This window comes from Pleurodeles waltl, chromosome 11, assembly GCF_031143425.1.
Source record: "Pleurodeles waltl isolate 20211129_DDA chromosome 11, aPleWal1.hap1.20221129, whole genome shotgun sequence".
Classification (NCBI taxonomy): domain Eukaryota; kingdom Metazoa; phylum Chordata; class Amphibia; order Caudata; family Salamandridae; genus Pleurodeles; species Pleurodeles waltl.
Genome location: NC_090450.1, coordinates 699,299,599 through 699,319,257, shown reverse-complemented (window position 1 = coordinate 699,319,257; position 19,659 = coordinate 699,299,599). Strand labels below are relative to the sequence as shown.

General features: G+C 41.6%; 1 protein-coding gene across 6 annotated transcripts in view; it reads right to left on the bottom strand.

The window, feature by feature from the left end:
- OGDH (oxoglutarate dehydrogenase) overlaps window positions 1–19,659 on the bottom strand; it is an 833,675-nt gene that overhangs the window by 657,222 nt on the left and 156,794 nt on the right. For all 6 annotated transcript variants that reach the window (XM_069214267.1, XM_069214270.1, XM_069214268.1 and 3 more), the window contains one exon: window positions 8,757–8,945. In XM_069214267.1, coding sequence (XP_069070368.1) covers window positions 8,757–8,945 — 189 coding nt within the window. The remainder of the gene's footprint in view (window positions 1–8,756; window positions 8,946–19,659) is intronic.

Below are 19,659 nucleotides of genomic sequence, written 5' to 3'. Positions count from 1 at the left end.
TTGGGCCAAAGAGGCACCGGGGGAAGGAAAGGCTTCTCTTTTCCCCCGGTGTCTCTGAGCATTCCTGCTGCCCGATCGCATTGCGATCGGGCAGCAGGAATGCCCACTAGACGCCAGGGATTTTTTTTATTTTGATTGAAGTGTTTGTGTTTGGGAGCAGCCCCTTGGGCAAGGGTCGCTCCCTTTTGGGGGCATGTTTATGTTGGCCATTTCTGCCCCCTCGCAGAATCCACTAGACGCCAGGGATTTTTTTTTTTTTTTTTTTTTACAATATTTTAAAATGTTTGTGTTTGGGAGCAGCCCGTTGGACAAGGGTCGCTCCCTTTTGGGGGCATGTTTATTGTGGCCATTTCTGCCCCCGTTGGGGTCAGATCGGCCTATTTTTTTTAATCCACTAGACGCCAGGGATATATATATTTTTTTTTACTGTGAAATGTTTTGCGTTGGTGAGCGGCCCCTTGGGCAAGGGTCGCTCCCATTTGGGGGCATGTTTCTTGTGGCCATTTCTGCCCCTGTTGGGGGCAGATCGGCCTATTTTTAGGCTGGGCAGAAGCCACTTAGACACCAGGGATAGTGTGTGTGTGTTTTAGTGGATGGGGGGCAGCCCCTTGGGCAAGGGTCGCCCCCCCCTTTGGGGGCACGTGTACCAAGGCCATTTCTGCCCCCTTGGGGACAGATCAGCCTATTATTTTGAGGCTGATTGGGGGTAGAAACCACTAGAACGCCAGGGATTTTTAAAAATATGTTTATTTATGTGGGGGCATCCCCTTGGGCAAGGGGCACCACCTGGGGGGGGGGGGGGGGCATTGAACTGTTGGCTATTTCTGCCCCCATTGGGGACAGATGGGCCTTTTTTTTTTTTTTTTTAGGCCCACAGAAGCCATGTAGGCACCAGGGATAGTGTGTGTAGGGTTTGTTTTTTGTTTGGGGGTGGGCCCTTGGGGACACACTACTAAAGGTATTTTCTGCCCTCCTTGGGGCAGATAGGCCTATTTTTTAGTAGGCCCATCTACCCCTATGGCAGAATCCACGTAGGCACCAATTTTTAAATGAGTGATGGTGGGATCTTTGTCAACTGACGAAGTATTTGCATTTGTGATTATTTTTTTCCTCCTTTTTGTTCTAGTTCAAAGCTTTTGCTTTCTTTGCTGTGGCTCCTTGTGGTTTTGGTGGTGGTTGACCTGCGGTTTGCATAGTTGCATGTTTTAGGTAATTAAAAACAATTTACCCCTAAGGAGTATTGTTGCCAGGCATGAATGACATGTTTGTAGGTGGTGTAGTAAATGCAGGTTTGTGTGAAATTGTCCTTAGATTTGTGCACAATGATATTTGTGTTGTCTTATTTCTAATTTGCTTTTCTTTCTTTCTTTTTAGTGGGATATCATTGGTGATTGCTGTGTCTGTGCAGAGTAGTTGCTGGTGATTCAAGCTTTTTCAGGCAAGTGAGCGGTATAGTTTGAGTTTATAACTCTTACTAATAAAGCTACACTTTATTACTTATCTTACACAGTGCTGGTTGTTGGTAGTGCATTTGTCCAGTTAATTTTCGTAGGAAAGATCATGGCTAGCCGCAGGATGACCGCTCAGCAGGTGGTTGGTATGCTTTTTGAGCCATTGTCTTATGATTATGAGACGGACTCTGCATCTGAGGCAGAAGAGGAAGTGAGGGATTCTGGCTGTGAATTTTCTGTTGGAGAGGAATCTTCTGATGAAGAAGCCACACTTAGTGCAGATGAAGGGCCTGTTTCAGAGGAGAACACTGATGAGCCATTAGTGCAGCAACCTGGGGCTGGAAGGTTTCCCATTAGAAGACCTGAACTCTGGGTTGCCCCAAACATGGAGGGTAGAGTCAATACTGAGAACGTTTTGCCTGTCAATTTCTTTGAGTTATTTGTGAATGATGTGTTTTTGGAAGAGATTGCTGAGCAGACTAATTTGTATGCAGAGCAGTATTTGAGGGACAACGCTGCTAGACTTAGGCCGCACTCTAGAGCTGCCCAGTGGATTCCCACAAATCTGGAAGAGATGAAAAGGTTTTTAGGTTTGACTCTTTTGATGGGGTTGATAAGGAAGGCGTCACAGGCTTCTTATTGGTCTACTAGTCCCTTGATGGCAACAGCTATATTTCCTGCAACAATGAGTCGTAATCGGTATTTGCTTCTTCTTACGATGCTGTATTTTATTGACAATGCATTAGCCTTGCCACGAGATCACCCTGATTCTGACCGTCTTTTTAGGATTAGGCCTGTCCTTGATCATTTTGTAGATCGTTTTTCAGAGGTCTATGTTCTAGGCAAAGAAATAGCTGTGGACGAGTCTTTGGTCCTCGTCAAGGGTCGTTTGGTTTTTAGGTCCTAGCACGATGGCACGATGTGGAATTAAACTGTATATGCTGTCTGAAAGTAGTACAGAATATGTGTATAATTTCCGTGTCTACACTGGTAGGGATTCCAGTATTGACCCCTCTGGTTGTCCTCCCACTTTTGGAGTTACTGAGAAAATTGTGTGGGAACTTGGTGGTAGACAGCTACATACAAATGGTGACCTTTGTTGAGCAAACTTTTACACTGGAGTGCAGTTGTTCAAGGAATTGTTTAGAGTGGACACTGTTGCTTGTGGCACAATTCGTTGTAACTGGAAAGGCTATCCAAGGGAGCTTGTCTGTAAAAAACACTTGAGGGGACAGTGCAGTGCCTTGCGGAATGATGAGCTGCTAGCTTTGAAGTTTTCAGACAGGAGGGATGTCTACATGCTAAGAACCATCCATGATGAGATTACTTCCCCGTGACTGTTTGGGGCCAGGTTGCTTTAGTGCGCAAACCTGTGAGCATTTTAGATTATAATAAGCACCTGGGAGGTGTAGATAGAGTTGATCAGAGGTTGGAACCTTATACTGCTATTCGTAAGTCTTACGTTTGGTATAAGAAGTTAGCAATTCACCTCTTCCACTTAGCAACTTTTAATGCTTTTATTGTGTTTAAGGATAGGTCTCCAGAGTCAAAGATGACATTTGTGAAATTTCAGGAGTCGGTGATAGAGAGCCTTATTGTGGTGGAACAGGCCAGAGTTCCTAGAGAAGCAGTGGAGGAGGATGTGGCTAGATTGAAAGATCGCCACTTTGCTAAGCACATTCCTCCCACACCCAAAAAAGACTTTCCAGTTAAGAAATGTAGTGTGTTTTCGAAGAGGTATCCGGAGGGAGACTCGAATGTACTGCCCAGATTGTCCTTCAAAGCCTGGGCTGTGTGTGGGTGGTTGTTTTAAGAATTACCACACCCAGAAGAATTAATGGGAACAACCATGAGTGTAAACTCATGTCTGTTTTGTATTTTCATGTGTTGAGTTTCATGGTTAGCATTTCTGTCATGTACTTAGAGCTTTTGTGCTTGTAGTTTTGTAATTATTTCTAGTTAATTAGGGGTTTCTTTGTTTAAAAAAAAAAAAAAAAAAAAAAGTGATGCCATTGTGTGTGGAGTGGGGCTTGGCTGAGGGTGTACATAGTGTACATAGTGTACATATTGACTTGCTGCTGGCTACTGCTTACACTGCCAGCCAAACACCAGTCCACACACTCCCATCAGCTAGTGTGATTGTTGTATCAAGCATGTGGAAATATGTAAGTGATGGGCCCTTGAGTGGCGCTGTCTGTCGATGCGAGTGTTGTAATGTGCTGGGCCCGTGGCTGGCGGTGTGAATGGTCTTGTGCGTGTCATGTATGAAAGGTGTGTGAATGGACTGTAAAGCGGTTGGTGCCTTGCCGTGGCTTTACAGCTCACGAGCTGCGAGTCATTTGGTTCAGTTTTTTGGCCTTTCAGTTATTAACAGTGCATTTCATTTTTGTGAAATCTCTTGTTAATAAAATTTGATCCACTGAACCATCACTCACCCTCGTGCCAAGTCCAACCAGTATGTGTGGTAAAAATGACAAAACCTGCTCCGCTGTAATCAGGCGTCTCAGCACACCTGTGACACGCTAGGTGCCTCAGGTGGGACCCGATGATGAAGCATGCCACCAACTTCGTTGGTGGGTGAGGGGTCTTTTTCACATAACCTAAGTGTGTTTTTTTTCACAATTTTAGTGTTTGGCACATCACAGACTTATGTGGACACATCAAAATTATATATTACAAAACTACCTGTGTGGGGGGGGAGGGGGGGAACCTATGTTTTTGGTCCTGAGTGCGGCCTTCATCTAGGGAAACCTACCAAACCCAGACATTTTTTAAAACTAGACACCCCAAGGAGTCCAGGGAGGTGTGGCTTGTGTGGATCCCACAACATTTTCTTACCCAGACTCCTCTGCAAACCTCAAAATTTGCTTAAAAAAAGCATATTTTCCTGACTTTTGTTTGTACGATCACCGCTCCAGCACAAACTTCCTACTCCCCAGCGTTCCCCTCAGTCTCCCAAGTAAAATGACACCTCACTTGTGTGGGTCCCTAAAGCAGAGTCAGCCTAAAGATGTATAAAAGAAGAATATGCCTTATCAACTCGCTGTGCTATCCCCTCTATCTCTACAGGTTTTTGGCCGTATTCTGTTGCAGGCACCTGGCCCACCCACAAAAGTGAGGTATCATTTTTACTGGGAGACTTGGGGGAACGCTGGGTGGAAGGAAATTTGTAGCTCCTCTCAGATTCCAGAACTTTGTCACCAAAATGTGAGGAAAATGTGGGGGGTTTTTGCCAAATTTTGAGGTTTGCAAAGGATTCTGGGTAACAGAACCTGGTCAGAGCCCCACAAATCACCCCATCTTGGATTCTCCTAGGTCTCTAGTTTTCAAAAATGCACAGGTTTGGTAGGTTTCCCTAGGTGCCGGCTGAGCTAGAGGCCAAAATCTACAGGTAGGCACTTTGCAAAAAACACCTCTGCTTTCTGTAAAAAAAATGGGGTGTGTCCACGTTGTGTTTTGGGGCATTTCCTGTCGAGAGCACTAGGCCTACCCACACAAGTGAGGTACCATTTTTATCGGGAGACTTGGGGGAACATAGAATAGCAAAACAAGTGTTATTGCCCCTTGTCTTTCTCTACATTTTTTCTTTCAAATATGAGTGTGTGTAAAAAAGACGTCTATTTGAGAAATGCCCTGTAATTCACATGCTAGTATGGGCACCCCGGAGTTCAGAGACGTGCAAACAACCACTGCTCCTTAACACCTTATCTTGTGCCCATTTTGGAAATACAAAGGTTTTCTTGATGGCTATTTTCACTCTTTATATTTCAGCAAATGAACTGCTGTATGCCCGGTATAGAATGAAAACCCACTCCAGGGTGCAGCTCATTTATTGGCTCTGCGTACCTAGGGTTCTTTATGAACCTACAAGTCCTATATATCCCCGCAACCAGAAGAGTCCAGCAGACGTAACGGTATATTGCTTTAAAAAATCTGACATTGCAGGAAAAAGTTAGAGTAGACCGTAGATAATAATTGCAGTTTTTGTCACCTCAATTTCAATTTTTTTTTTCAGTTATTTTCTGTAGAGAACCCCTGTAGGATCTACACAAATTACCCCTTGCTGAATTCAGAATTTTGCCTACTTTTCAGAAATGTTTCGGTTTCTGGGATCCAGCATTGGTTTCACGCCCATTGGTGTCACTGACTGGAAGGAGGCTGAAAGCACACAATCGTAAAAATGTGGTATGTCCCAGTAAAATGCCAAAATTGTGTTGAAAAATTGGGTTTTCTGATTCAAGTTTGCCTGTTCCTGAAAGCTGGGAAGCTGGTGATTTTAGCACCGCAAACCCTTTGTTGATGCCTTATTCAGGGGGAAAAAAAACAGAAGCCTTCTTCTGCAGCCCCTTTTTCCACTTTTTTTGGAGAAAAAAAAAAAGTTTTTACTGTATTTTGGCTAATTTCTTGGCCTCCTTCTGGGGAACCCACAAAGTCTGGGTACCTCTAGAATCCCTCGGATGTTGGAAAAAGAGGACGCAAATTTGGGGTGGGTAGCTTATGTGAACAAAAAGTTATGAGGGCCTAAGCGCGAACAGCCCCAAATAGCCAAAAAAAGGCCCGGCAGCAAAGGGGTTATAGGACCCCCCTGAAACCGCTGTGAGGGTGAAAAATACAAAACAAAATAAATGGCTTGCGTACAACAATGAATAAGACAAGACAGGGGTAGGATGGACGTTAAAAGAAAAGTTACAGGTAATTATAAATTCTCCTAAAAAAAATGACCTCTTTGAAACGGCTTACAGCGAAGGTTAGTTAAGTGCTGATCAGTGTTTCCTTTAAATCACAAGAAAGAAGGGAGAAAGTGAGCGATGTGTGCATGTATGTACTAACATGTACTTTTTTCAATTCTTTTAAAAAAAATGTTTTTGAAGTTTGGTAAACATTTTTTTTATCATGGACAATTCTAAGCAAATTGATGGCTTCTGTGACATGACACAGAAAAACAGTTTGTTTGCACAACTTGAACTAAATGGTCAGAGGAGCACCGCAGCCGATAAAAATTATCTAACCATAGCGGGGGATGGAATTTGATAAAATATCTACTTGTCCATAAAAGCAATCTCATTACATTAGCGCTCTGATAATAGCCTCTCTGATTATGCCACAGTTTATACTTAAGTAGGGCTTGAACACTAGCAATTTCATTATTTTGCCATCCTTCTGCATATCTACATACCTGGGATGTAGGTAGCGAAGCAATAGTTCCAGGGTTGGAATGCCTTTCTGAATCTATGCAAACCTACTAACTTGCATGTTTTGAGGTATTCGCCAGCTCTTTGCTAATTTTTTCTCTAACTGAGAAAAACTGGAAATTTACTTGACAAGGGCAGAATTAAAACTTCTTCTAGGGTTGGGGAAAAAGTTGTTGGAGGGAAAGTGAACTGCTAAACTCAGCAGATTTTCACATGAACAAATCTGAACATACATATTTGCTAGTGCTAAAATACAGTTCACACATTTTCAAGGAGTATAATTTCCCAGTATACTTGTGCAAATTCTTGAGAATTCATGAAAAACATAAATATGCCCTAATGCAAAGAAATCTAGCCTGTGTGCACTTTTGGAACTAAGAAATGGACCTCTAATTAGGTCTGGCATTACCCAAGACCTTTTGTTTTTATTAAAAATCAGTCTATCAATCTTCTATCGCTCAATGAGGCCAACCTTCATTCGGTGCTTTCACAAGGAGCACATCAAAACACAAATTTTTGTTCAGTGCCAGGAACTACTGTGGCAGTGTTTACTTTGAGACCACAAAATATATTTGATTTTTGCTACAATGGTGAGTGCCCGTCAGTTCCCAAAAGAATGCCATGTCAAAACAAGAGACCCATTGACAAAGCCAAAAGTTTGAACACCAATGACAGATCTACTGGGTTTGCCAATATTTGTTTATTTTTATGTTCCCATAATCTTGTTGAAACTCGTTACACCGATTCTACATTATGATTTTTGAGAGGGCAATATAGCATGCCTCAACACATTTTACTAAATTATGCTTCAAAGAAATGGTACCTAAAATTTCACAATAATTTAGCAAAACATTATTTTTCTACTTGAATTTTCCTGAGAACATCTTATTTTGAAAGCAAAGAATCATGGCTTCAAACTTCTGCACATTTGTGCATTTCCTCAGAGCATTTTGGGAGCATTATACACTACCTCATATTGTTAGACTTTGCAAATATGTGTACATCGTTTTTTACAGGAACCACTATTAGTAGTGCAGTCCGAGCTTACCACATTTATTTAGAGTGCTTACCCTAATAATAAAGGCTCTGCATTAATGAACCATAGATAAAAGTTTGAACAGCACTGACAAATGGAGGGAAATATTACCTCAACTGCAGACAATTTTCATGCTTCATAATGTGGTACTAAAAACTTGCAGACAAAGTTTGTGCTGAAGGGGGTTGGGCTTACTTATCCAAAGAACAAAATAACCATGAAAACTTGTTGTCCTTGACCGCAAACACTATGTCCTTGGCATCTGGCTAAAGGAATTCCACACCCCTGCCACAAAGACACGTTCCGGTTCGTTGAGGACAGCTAATCAATACTGTAGAAATTGCAGGCTGCTCCGCATTGCTGACTGTTCAGCAACTGGCTCCCAGCCTACCAATCTCATGTCTTTGCATTCATTAGTCAGAGAGGAAACACCCACTGGCCTATTTTTCCCTTTTACGTTTAAAATTATGGGTGGGTGTAACATTTTGCTGTACCTTCAAGTAAATATACTGCAGCAAATTACGCAAAAGATTTGAGAAACGTAACCCAACATATAGCACTATTTTCTTAACAGAAAATGCACTCTTGCATTCAAAAAGGACACAACAATCCATTTTCTAAGAAAATAAAGCTAAATGCTACACAAAACGAACAGTAGCGGCCAAAACCCACTCTATTCCTGTGATATTGCATTAGGCATTTTTGCCCCAGATTACTCACAATCAGATGAGTGGCTGTAATTTTTGGTAATTCTGTCTCAGAGGAGTAATGCAAAATTCCTAAAAATACCCAACTTACCTAGCACAATTAAAATTTTGCCTGGTCATTCTGTAAGTGGCCAAAGGGTCTCCTACTATAATACCTACAACCACTTTAATCGAGGACCCAAAAGCTCCTTCACATTTGCTCTGTCACTTGTTATCCAAAGGTTTCCTCACACCCACCAGGAAACTGGACCCCAAACTATTCTTGTATCCACAGGTCATACAGGGTGACTATACCAAGTTATTACTCCTCATCTAGTTTGAGTTATTTGTACCAAACCATACACGATAACTGAAAGACAATCACCCATACCTGATATGCACGAATGAGGGATTGAACTGCAAGATGATCCTCCACCAGCTTGTCCACGTTGGGCTGTGCTTGCACTAGTGTTTGTGCCCGAGTCAGTGAGGAGAGACTGGTGCTGAGTGGAGGAGGGCTTTGGTAGGCTGTTCCAGGAGGGGCTCCTGCATTGGCATTACGAAAGAAAATGTCCCACGACTGGAAAAAATAAAAGAAAAATAGGTCAAACACTCAAACATGAGATCAGAAAAATTCACTCAAATGATGCAGCTCCCAACATAAAACAATTGTTTTGCGTTTCTTTCAAATGACCAACTCAGTGCTTCCTGATCTTTTTAGAGCCACAACCAAATTTTTAGAACAAATTCAGGACCCATCTAACTTGCAAAGATATGATAAGTGAGCAATTTTTTTAATTTTTAATCTAATAGTAGACTTGCTTTCAATATGCGGTGAATTACCAAAACAACAAAAGTTCCATTCTAACAGCAATTGCTTGTAAATATCACAACTTGACCAAGTCCTTCAATGCCTGTATCAGACTGTAGCCAAGATATTGATCAGCCCATAAAAAGTCAGAAGATGAACTGAAGCCGAACACCTTTCAAGAACCGTCACATCTGTTCACTAAATTTACAAGGCTTCTGAAAAATATTGTGGTCGGTACCACTCACTTTAGCAAATCTGAAAAAAAAAAACTTCTGCAGCAGAGTATGGAGGTAAGGCCTCATATCCATTTTTGTGTTAAAACAAGGCCAAGTGGTGCATTTTTGAATACCCCTATATTTATCTATATACATACATCATAAAGCATAGCTTTGGGGAGGTCATCCCCAGGCCTGTGGAAAGCCCTAGGAAGGGGCCCGTGCCACCATCCAACCACGATTCCCCCCCCCCCGCACCCTCCACCACCACATACTTAATATATTGCCCCAAGGAGGTTGCTCCCCCTCCCCCCCCCAAACCACAGATACTGAATGTATTGCTCCGTGGAAGTGGAAGTGGCAGTCCCCAGGATCCTTTGGGGGGGGGGGGGGGGGGAGAATCCACCACTCGCATAGTGTTATTTTTGTTGTAGCTCCGGGGGAGTGGTGGTCCCCGGGGGGTGCCCACGCTCTCCTACTCCCCCAATACTTCATAAGCATAGCTCCAAGGACCTGTGCGCCCCCTTCTATTTTTGTCCAAAAAGCCTCTGCGACCTAGCCCACCTCAGGGAAAAATCAGTTAGAAACCCCAAGACAACTTTTTTGGTTTTATTTTTAAAATAATGTCGAGATCCAGCCACAGATTTCTCTGTGATTGAAAAAAAAATACTCTTAAGCCTTGGGGAGATCTTAAGGGGTCCCCTGGACCAAGGCTAGGATCTTAAGGTATACATACTCTGCCACTTTTTAGGTCGCAAGTGCTTTGACTTGTTGTAAGAATTTTTGGGCTTTTAACCATGCACATAATTTTCACTAGTTCGTGGGCCTGCCTTTAAAAAATCCTTTGTCTTCATTGGTAAATGCTTTATTTCTCCCTCCTTGGGGCGATTTTGTTACCACCTTGCAGACTGCCCCTGTTACATGGATAATTGCAAAATTTCCGACACGTCTGACTGCAATCAAACTTCCTTTTCTTTTTGTGTCTCTCCTTCGCACTCATGGAGGCCATGGCACTTTGAATCGTCTCAATTATGAGAACTGTTCTATTTTTAATTTTCAATTTTAGTGGCAAGAAAAGTCCAGTTAGGAATTTACAACGCTAATAGCTGTAACTCAAGCACACACGAGACCCATTGCATTGCAAATGCTTGTTCATTTTTTTATTTAAGGTTTGGGACTCTGCTGAAGCAGAGTCCCAAAATAGCAGCCAACACTTATTTCAAGTGTTGGCAGCCAATCATATCTCAGTAGATCGCCCTGGATCTGCGGCCCTAGATACATACATTTCTTTTCCCTTTAATATCTGAAAAATACTGAACGGATTTACACCCAAAAAAAAAAAGTGGTGTGGACCAAAAGCTAACGTTTAGACACGCCTGCAGGGTGAACAGCTGCACAGAATGACACTAAATTTGGCCAAAGAGTTTGAGAATTAACATGTGAAACGCACTTATTTTGACAACCCTCCCACCACCACCCCTCCCCCCCTTTTTTTCGGTCCCTGCTTGACAAACCATTCTAAACCTTTCCATGCATAACAAGACCCAACTGGACACTCTGGAAAATGTTGTGAAGATTCGACAGTGCTAAAGATATAGGCAAGTCAAAAAATGCTTTTTCTACAGAAACTAGGTCCAAACTTCAACTACCTACTGGCTACTGCCAGTAGGTGTAAAAAAAAAAAAAAAAAAACTCAACAACAAAAAACATACATATTATATATATATATATACACACACACACACACACACACACACACACACACACACACACACAAAAAACGCAAACACTGACCAAAAACATTGGAGCATATTACAAAAGGGCAGATTCATTTTATTGTAAGCACTGGTGATTAAAGCAATTTGCCCAGAGCCAAAGCCGGGACTCCAGCCTGGTTTTCCAGATCCAAAGTCAGCAGCTCTGGCTGTTATGTCACAATCTCAACAGTTCTCAATTTATGTGTGAAAGTCAAACATAAGTGGGATGACTGTGTATGCTCACATATTTTGAGCACATTCTCTAATGAAACAGCTCTAAGGAGTATTTATAAAAAATAAAAATAAAATATTCAAAAAAAATGCAAATACTGGAAGGTTCCCCTGGAGTTGAATCTTGCATAAAAATTCTTGCAAGGATTTGTTTTATAACTGGGCCTAGGACCATAGTTAGGTAACTTTGCACCGGTGATACTGACACAATTTTCTAAGCGGGGGTATTGACATCAATGTTACGTCACTGAAGTCATAAGGATTGTGAAAAATTCTAACTTCGCACAAAGTGTACAAATATATTTAGCAGGAAATTGCCAAGGGTGCAGTATGTAGCTAGCAGTGCATTTTGGAGCACACAGTCACAAATATGTTTGTAAAGCAGTAGTGCACTCATTTATAGACCGCATATATCCAATTTAAATGGACAATAAATTTGCACAGACGCAGTTTTACTGATAAACAAGTATAGCATACAAATGATAATATGCACAATTCGGGTTTCAGTGAATAGATATCACGTGCATATCATGAAGTACTGTTTTGATGGTGTGCAAATAAAACAACTCAGTTAAGTAGTCTTGATTTGTTTTGGTCTTATTAACATTTTTGTCGTCATCAAAATTACAAAAAAAGTGCTTCATTTTTGCTTTGATAACTGCTGATATTTTCTGAAATATGTGCACAGTTCAAAAAACGTAATTCACAGGTATTTAAATGTTCTTGTGTTACAAAAAAATGTTTTTTTCCCCCTACACTCGCAGTATCCCGGTAAGATGGTGACACATTTCCCTTTAAAAACTCTTCTCACTTCGTAGTCCGAGAAAGAAAAGTAAACACCAATCATGTTAAAATAACAAGAAATGTGTCAAGACATAGCCTGGCATTCGAGCGTTGTCCTTGAAGCAATACAAATTTGATAAAATAAACACAAATTTGTAAATGCATGTTTATTTATCTTTGCGACCCACCAGTATCGACTGGCAACCTACCAGCGGATTGCCACCTAACTATTGAAAACACTGCTCTAGACGTCAAATACGAGCAACAGACTACGTTTTTTTCCATGTAAAAACGCACAACTTTATAATCCTTAAACTCCATCCGGGCATCTCTTTTGTGGCGAATGATAAGTATAGATTAAGTGGAATTTTGCTGCGTTGTGTTTTTTTTTTTTAATCACAGTTTTTGTGGGGTTATAAAGTCCGTCCATTCATCAATCTCATAGACAAGCATAGTTGTGCAAGTCAAATAAATAGCCCTTTTAGCCACGGAGCCAGAAGAGGTCTAGTTTGCATGATGAGGACTCAAAAGACAAGATGATCTGTAGGGCGAGTTTTACATGGAAAGGAAACCGCTTCAACGAAATGAGGTAATTACACATCTCCTGCATCAAAAAGGTCATCCCCTTCTGAATGGACAGCACTTGTCATCACGTTTTCTAAAATGATGTAGTGAGTCACAAAGTCAACATCAACCTTATTTCTCCAACAGTCACACACACACAAACACAAATATTTATCTTAGGGATCTTGATCGAAGAAACACAAAATACTTCAAAGAATTTTGAAAGTACATTTTAAATCGCAATGTACAACTACCACTGAGCCCATTTTCAAAAATTATGAACACTTTTAAAGCTAGTAAGATTTACTTGTAAAAAACACACAAAGCTTAGAGTCCTATCATCGTAAGGGAGACACTGATTTAACATCTGCATGCATGGGCAGGTGGTATTCCTAAATGAATACAAACAGTAAGTATACAAAAAGTACATATATATAAAAAAAAAAAAATCAGGTTAGCAATATTACATTCACAAAAGTAGGTATAAAAAGGAGGCGTGGTTTCTGCTTTCGTGCCAAAAACGCCAGCTAAAAAGGATGTAAACAAGCACAGCCAAAGCCAACAGACCTGGCTTGCATTTTGAGTTCTGAATAAAACATTTCTAAAGCCTTCTACAATGAAAAACATGTTTTTTCAGCAAACAATACATCAATGAGATTAAGAGTTTAATGTGTGATAATTCAGTGTACTATTGAGATGTTAAATAGTTTCTCATGCATTGCACTCTAAGCACTTCATCGGATGCGGAACGAAACACCAAGCAACCAATCACACTGAAGAGAGAAAGTGGGTGGTCATGGACAACCATTTACAAAGGTCAGCCTGCAGGGAAATGCCCCACCTCCTGACGCGAACATAGTACACCTAACAGACAGACACAATCAAGTTTTAACATACTGAAGCATATAAACAGGTATTCCACACAAGAGTATGCAAAGATCCCAGTAATGAGACTCATCTGAGTTTTATATGGGCCAGTGCAGAAAAAGGCCTGTACACATGATTAACAAAGGCAACGCCAACCGCCACTCGCTTTTCGCTTTACAGTAACGATGCTACACCTCCGTTTATAAAAACTAAGCTGCTGTTAAATTGATCATGTTATATGATAGGATGTACCTCCGGTAAGCTCAGAGGAGGACCGCGAAGTTTTAAAAAAATTGAGCAGAGTATTTGTCTCAACATTTTACAACTCGATACAGTCGCTACACACTAACAATTGCTACTGTAAACCACTATAAGGGATGTTAATTGCTTCACACAGAAAATGGACTCTGGTAAGTGCACATGGCAAACACTATCTAGATCGCAAACAATTTATACGTTTCTTGTTAAGCTTAGACCAACAATTCATTACATTAATATGGCTACTACAATTATAAAAGGCTGCGTTGAAAGCTTCAGTGTATTAGACTGCGAGCAAGTGTCTTTGTAATATCAGCAATGTTCTGCAGGGAGAGATTTCCTACTCGTCACCGGTGGCACGTGAGGGTAGCGGCCATAACTGCGCTACACAGCTCTCAAGAGTCTCATCAGTAAAAGGATGTAGCAATGTTTCCACATCATACAACTGCATTATTACTGTTAACACACTCACTAATTAATTGCTTAAAAAAAATAAATAACGCAACCGAACCAACTAACTTAATGTAAACTCAATCCGGCTCAACTTTCTTTGGACCTGCCTACTAAAGTAAATGTTTTTATTTTGTTACATTTTATACTGCACAATAGCGAACGGCTGGAGCGATCGCCCTATTTACTGATTTCGCACACAAGCAGGAAACGCACAGCGAAGTACAAAACAGATATAAATAGATTTACCAACACAGCTGAAAGTGTATATTATCAGTGACTGACGAAGTCATACGGGAGCACTCGCCTCTAGACATGAACTATTTTGTGCAGCTAAACGACTGCGATTATGGATGCCGGCACTTGTACAATTATAAGGGCACTTGTACAATTATAAGGGCACTTGTACAATTATAAGAACAGAGTAAATGCGGAGAATGCACAGGACGTAATATAAACGGCTACCAGCTGTTTAACGAGCACGAGGACCCGTCAGTGCGGATTCCTCCAGGTGCCAAAGCCAGGACACATACCACTACTCCCTGCCCCCTAGAAAAGGACAATAAGTGTGGCAAAACAAGGGCATTCCAGTGCTGGATAGAGCTGTGGCAGCAAGCGTGGAGACAAATAGTTCCAGGAGGAGAAGAAAACTGCACAAGCACAAATAGTAACGAACACAGAAGTGATTTATCTGTGTGGTAGTTTACTTGGGAGTCCCGATACCGCTACACTACGAAAACCTGTATTTTACACTATAGGTAAGAAGGGGTGCCTGACTGCTGTGCATCCGTCGGTTTCTTCCGACGGACGGTCTTTGTGAGCTACCTTTACCCCTGCATTACCGGTGGTTCAGGATGATCCAGTCAGAAGTTGTAATTCTGTCACAAGGCAAGGAGCTGTAGTGTGTGCGGCATAACTACTGCCGTTAACTTAGAGTAGAAACGTAGTAGACCGAGCTGACGGATCCTTACTGCATCCGCAGCGCGTACCGTCAATCCCGCCTGAAAGTATGGGTCGACACTGCTCAGAGCCGCACTAGCTATTCTGCCCCTCTGGTATTTCCCTGATAGGCTGCAAAGCTAGAGTGGGCTTTCATAGTAGGGTGGGATGCCATGACCCACCCCTCCAAGGCCCCTTGCTATTAGGTCTCCTACAGCGACCCGCTGGATTGAACGTTTTTTTTGCCAGGCTTGAATTTGGCTCATGGGCAGTAGCTAAAAATACATTCACCAATAAACTGCAAAGAAACTTACTTTTATGGTGGTACAGTACACTTAACCCTACCTCACCATTCTCACAAACTCAGTGGAAACCGCATGCACTGCAGTCAAGCCCGGGAAATTATAAAACCAGAAATAAACACAAACCATGGCAAAGCCAGTTCGGCTTGCCCTTTTGATCTATTGACCCTGTCGATTTTGACAATGCAGTGCAGCACAGGGAACAGGGGAAACAAAGAAGCCAATGGATCTTTCCTATGCAAGAGCTTTTGCCTTAGACAATGTGTTTTAGCCATGTTGTTCTCCAGTGTGGCTACTGTTCAGCATGGCTAAATGTTAGTGGGCTAGAGTAGAGCGGTGTGATGTGTTGGAGAGTGGAGTGGCGTAGAGTGTTGCAGAGTATAGTGACAGACTGCATTTGCATAGAGCTTGCAGCGTATAATGGAAAAGTGACATGCTGTAGCGCTTTGAAGAGTGCATTGGCATAGAGCTTTGAAGAGTGCATTAGCTCAGAGTGCAGTGGTGTAGAGCGCTACAGAGTGGCGTAGAGTGCATTGGTATAGTGTGTTGAAGAGTGCACTGGCATATAAGAAGGCAATGGTGCAGAGGGCAGCAGCGCACAATAGTCGAGTGGCATAGAATGCAGAGTAGAGTCGAGTGGCAGAGTGGTGTAAAGTAGCACAAAATGGAGTAGTGTAGAGTGGCAAGAGAGTTTGATGGCAGACTGCAGTGTTGTAGAGTGTCAGAGGGCAGTTGGGAGTAGATTGGCGTAAAGTGATGCAGAGTGCAGTGCAGTGGCAGAGTGCAGTGGTTAAGAGCAGAGTGGCGTGCAAGGCAGTGGCGTGAAGAGTAAGAGTGCGAAGAGGCGTAGCAGATTGTTTAGAGTAGAGTGAAGTGGAGATGAGTGGAGTGGTGCAGGGTACAGTGCAGTGGATTGGCATAGATTATAGTGTTGTAAAGTGCAGGGCAGAGTACAGTGGTGCAGAGTAGAGTGGAGTACAGCGGACTGACAGAGTGCAGTGGCATAGAGTGGAGTTGTACAGAGTAGATTGGGGTGGTCTAGACTGGAGTGGTGTAGAGTGCTGGGACAAAGAGTGTAGTGGTGTAGAGAGGCAAAAAGTGCATTGGCATAGGGTAGAGTGGGAGAGTAGAGAGGCATAGACAGCAGTGGCATGGAGTGGTGCAGAGTAACGGAGTGGTGTAGAGTTGAGCAGTCATGGTGTGGTAGCAAACTGCCATTTTATACAACACATTTTCAATTGAAATGACCATTAGATTTGCACAGTTTTACTAATAAAAAGTATTCAGACAAATTAGTGGAAATTGCATCACCTAGTTCAATTAGTTTAAATCATATTAAAGTATTTGCTTCCAACACACTTCAGAAATAAAATTGCTTCATTTGTGCATTTATAGTTCTTAAGTATTTTGAAATACCTATACAGTTCATTTAAATGTTATGTGCAAGAAAGAAAGAAAAAAAAAACTCTTTGCTACCTCCAGTATCAGCCAAGATAGTCACATAAATCCTCTCACTTTGAAGTCTAGGAAAAGTAAAGAAGCACCACTGGAGGACAGCACCTGACATTTGACTTTGGTCTTTGAATGCAAAGCAAATGTGACAAGATCAGAACAAGAATGGAAGACCTGTTAACGGAAAGCGCACCAAATGGTGGTCAATGACGCCCAGCCCAGAAAGAAAGAAAAAGAAGATTAGAACATTTCCGATCCCAATCACTAGATGGCAGAATAATGTGCAGAATGTGAATCCAGAAAAGGATTCATGCTGCAAAAGTGTGAGTTGCAAACCACAAAGTAAATGGTAATCAACGTGAGAAATGCATTCCTACATCAGCTTTATGAAAGTCTTCAAGATGTTTTTAGGAAACCAGACAGCTATCGGGTAGACTGCAACCTAAAAAGAACAAGCACATTGCACATAATCACTGTGACGCTGCTCTCAGCACCCTCATTCCGCAGGCTCCTGGATATGTAAGGATAATAGAGGAAACAGAATGACAACATTTTCAAATATTCCTGTATAGCTCGGAAAAGAACTGTAATTTTCACAATAGTTCTACCAATTTAAGGGGTGGGGGGAAATCTAATAAAGATCTTATAATCCGGAACTACACATGGTGACAAACATCTTTGAGCATAAACAAACCTAATGAATTATGAATTGGATGATTATTTGAATTGGAAGAAAGTATTGTAAATATTGGAGAATTTCCCAATCATTTGTCAATACAATTATTCCATTTTTTCCCCATTCATGGCATGTCCGCACACAAAAGTCAATGGTTCTGAAACGATTAAGGGCACCAAAACTGAAAGTGTAGTCAACCTTCATTTTGGCAACACTGAACATTCACATACTGTTCCATCATGTTGTCAAGCAAAGAGGGAAGGGGAACGGGAATAGGAGAAAGCAGAAACTCAGGATAAAGTCTACATCAAGCCTATACTGTCCAAGCTTGTCAGTACTATTGGGCAGACCTACTTATCCCTAATCAGCCCAACAGTAATACCAAGGTACTTTCAATTCGCAGTGGGGTTTTAGTTACTCATTGGCTGTTGCTGCTGGCTACCGTGAATCTGGAACTTGTTTCGTCACTTTTTTATCCCTGGCAGTTCAGGAAAGAGAATAATTTGAAGGTAAAGTCACACCCCAAACCCTAAATATCAGTAGTGTCAAGCAGTATCTTTTGGAACAGTGGGTTACCCCAGCCCCAGGGGTGCAATCCTATAACTAAAAGCCTGACTACATCCAGATTGTAGTGAGATATGGACCTTAATTTTTGGTACCCTCGAGGAACACATTTCTGGGTGCTATCTTAGTCCTGCATTTGGGATCAGTGAGATCCAAAAGCGGTTTCATCATGAACAGCATACTACTGGACACCAGTAACAGCACACAAGACACGCCTATTGCCTGAACACTAACACTGATAATTGGTCCTCATGTGTAAAGCTATTCTCCATTTACCTTGGGGAGATATCCCGGTTTCTTTTGGAGTAATTGATATTTTGTGTGAAGGAATTATAAATAAATTTTTGTTGAAAATCAGTTCAGGGCCCAAAACTAAATAAGTTGTTAATTTTTTGCATCAAAAGACATGAGGGCAGAATTCAGAAATATTATCTCTGACTGGGTTCCTTGATTCATTCTCTCTGGTATCTCTGCCCCAATGACTGCGATCTGTACCTTGAACAAGACCTACAGCCATAGGCTTTGGATAAAGCCAGTTTGATCTTTTGGCCATAGGTAACATTGCTTGTAGGATTTTGTTTTCTATATGCACAATTACAATCACATCAAAGCCCCACAAGATGCTGATAAATTAGTTTCTCTTTCTTTTTAAAGAGATTCCTCAGGGTTCGAAGTATTATTTTGCTGCTATTGGTCACTTGTCCTATACTAGCATTTTAATATTTTCTATTTTTTAAAAAAAAGGTTTTTGTATTAAAGCTGAGATTTAAATATACTTGCATCTTGAACAAGTTATTTAATCTTCTGTAACACTCTTTCTGATGGATACCCTAACCGCAGATTCCTCACCTTTGGAATATCCCCAAGTGCCAGACAGAGGAACGTTTTTCAGTATAGGCGGTGTGTGCTTTTAGGATGGCGCTGTACGGCTCCACGTCAACATCCCTCCACCTGCAAGTGAAAACTAGAGCCTTAAATATGCCAGTTTCTTTCTGGACACTGCTTGCGCACCCCGAAGCCCTAGTCAATTGTGATTAAGGGGCAGCTCTCTAAACTGGGACATTTTCAGAAGAGTTTATCCTACAAAACAGGGAGGTGGAACAATATTGAGGTCTCTGCGGTTAAATAGAGTATTTACCAGTGGCCCTTGGAACAGTATTGGAATTGCAATCATTCCGTCACCCGCGTGCATTCCCTAAAGATAAGCTATCAAAAATGAGGAGAATAAGGCTTGTACAGGACCATTAAGCCCTGTAGTGATGGCTGAGTCAGTTTCTGAAAGCATTAAGATAAGTGCGGACAACAGTTTCCCGATTAACAGAATCAAAGTGAACCATGTGGGCCTGAGCTGAAGTCAGTAACACAACGACACAGTCCCAGTAGTACACGTCTGAACCAGACTATTAAAAATAAAAAAAACAATCT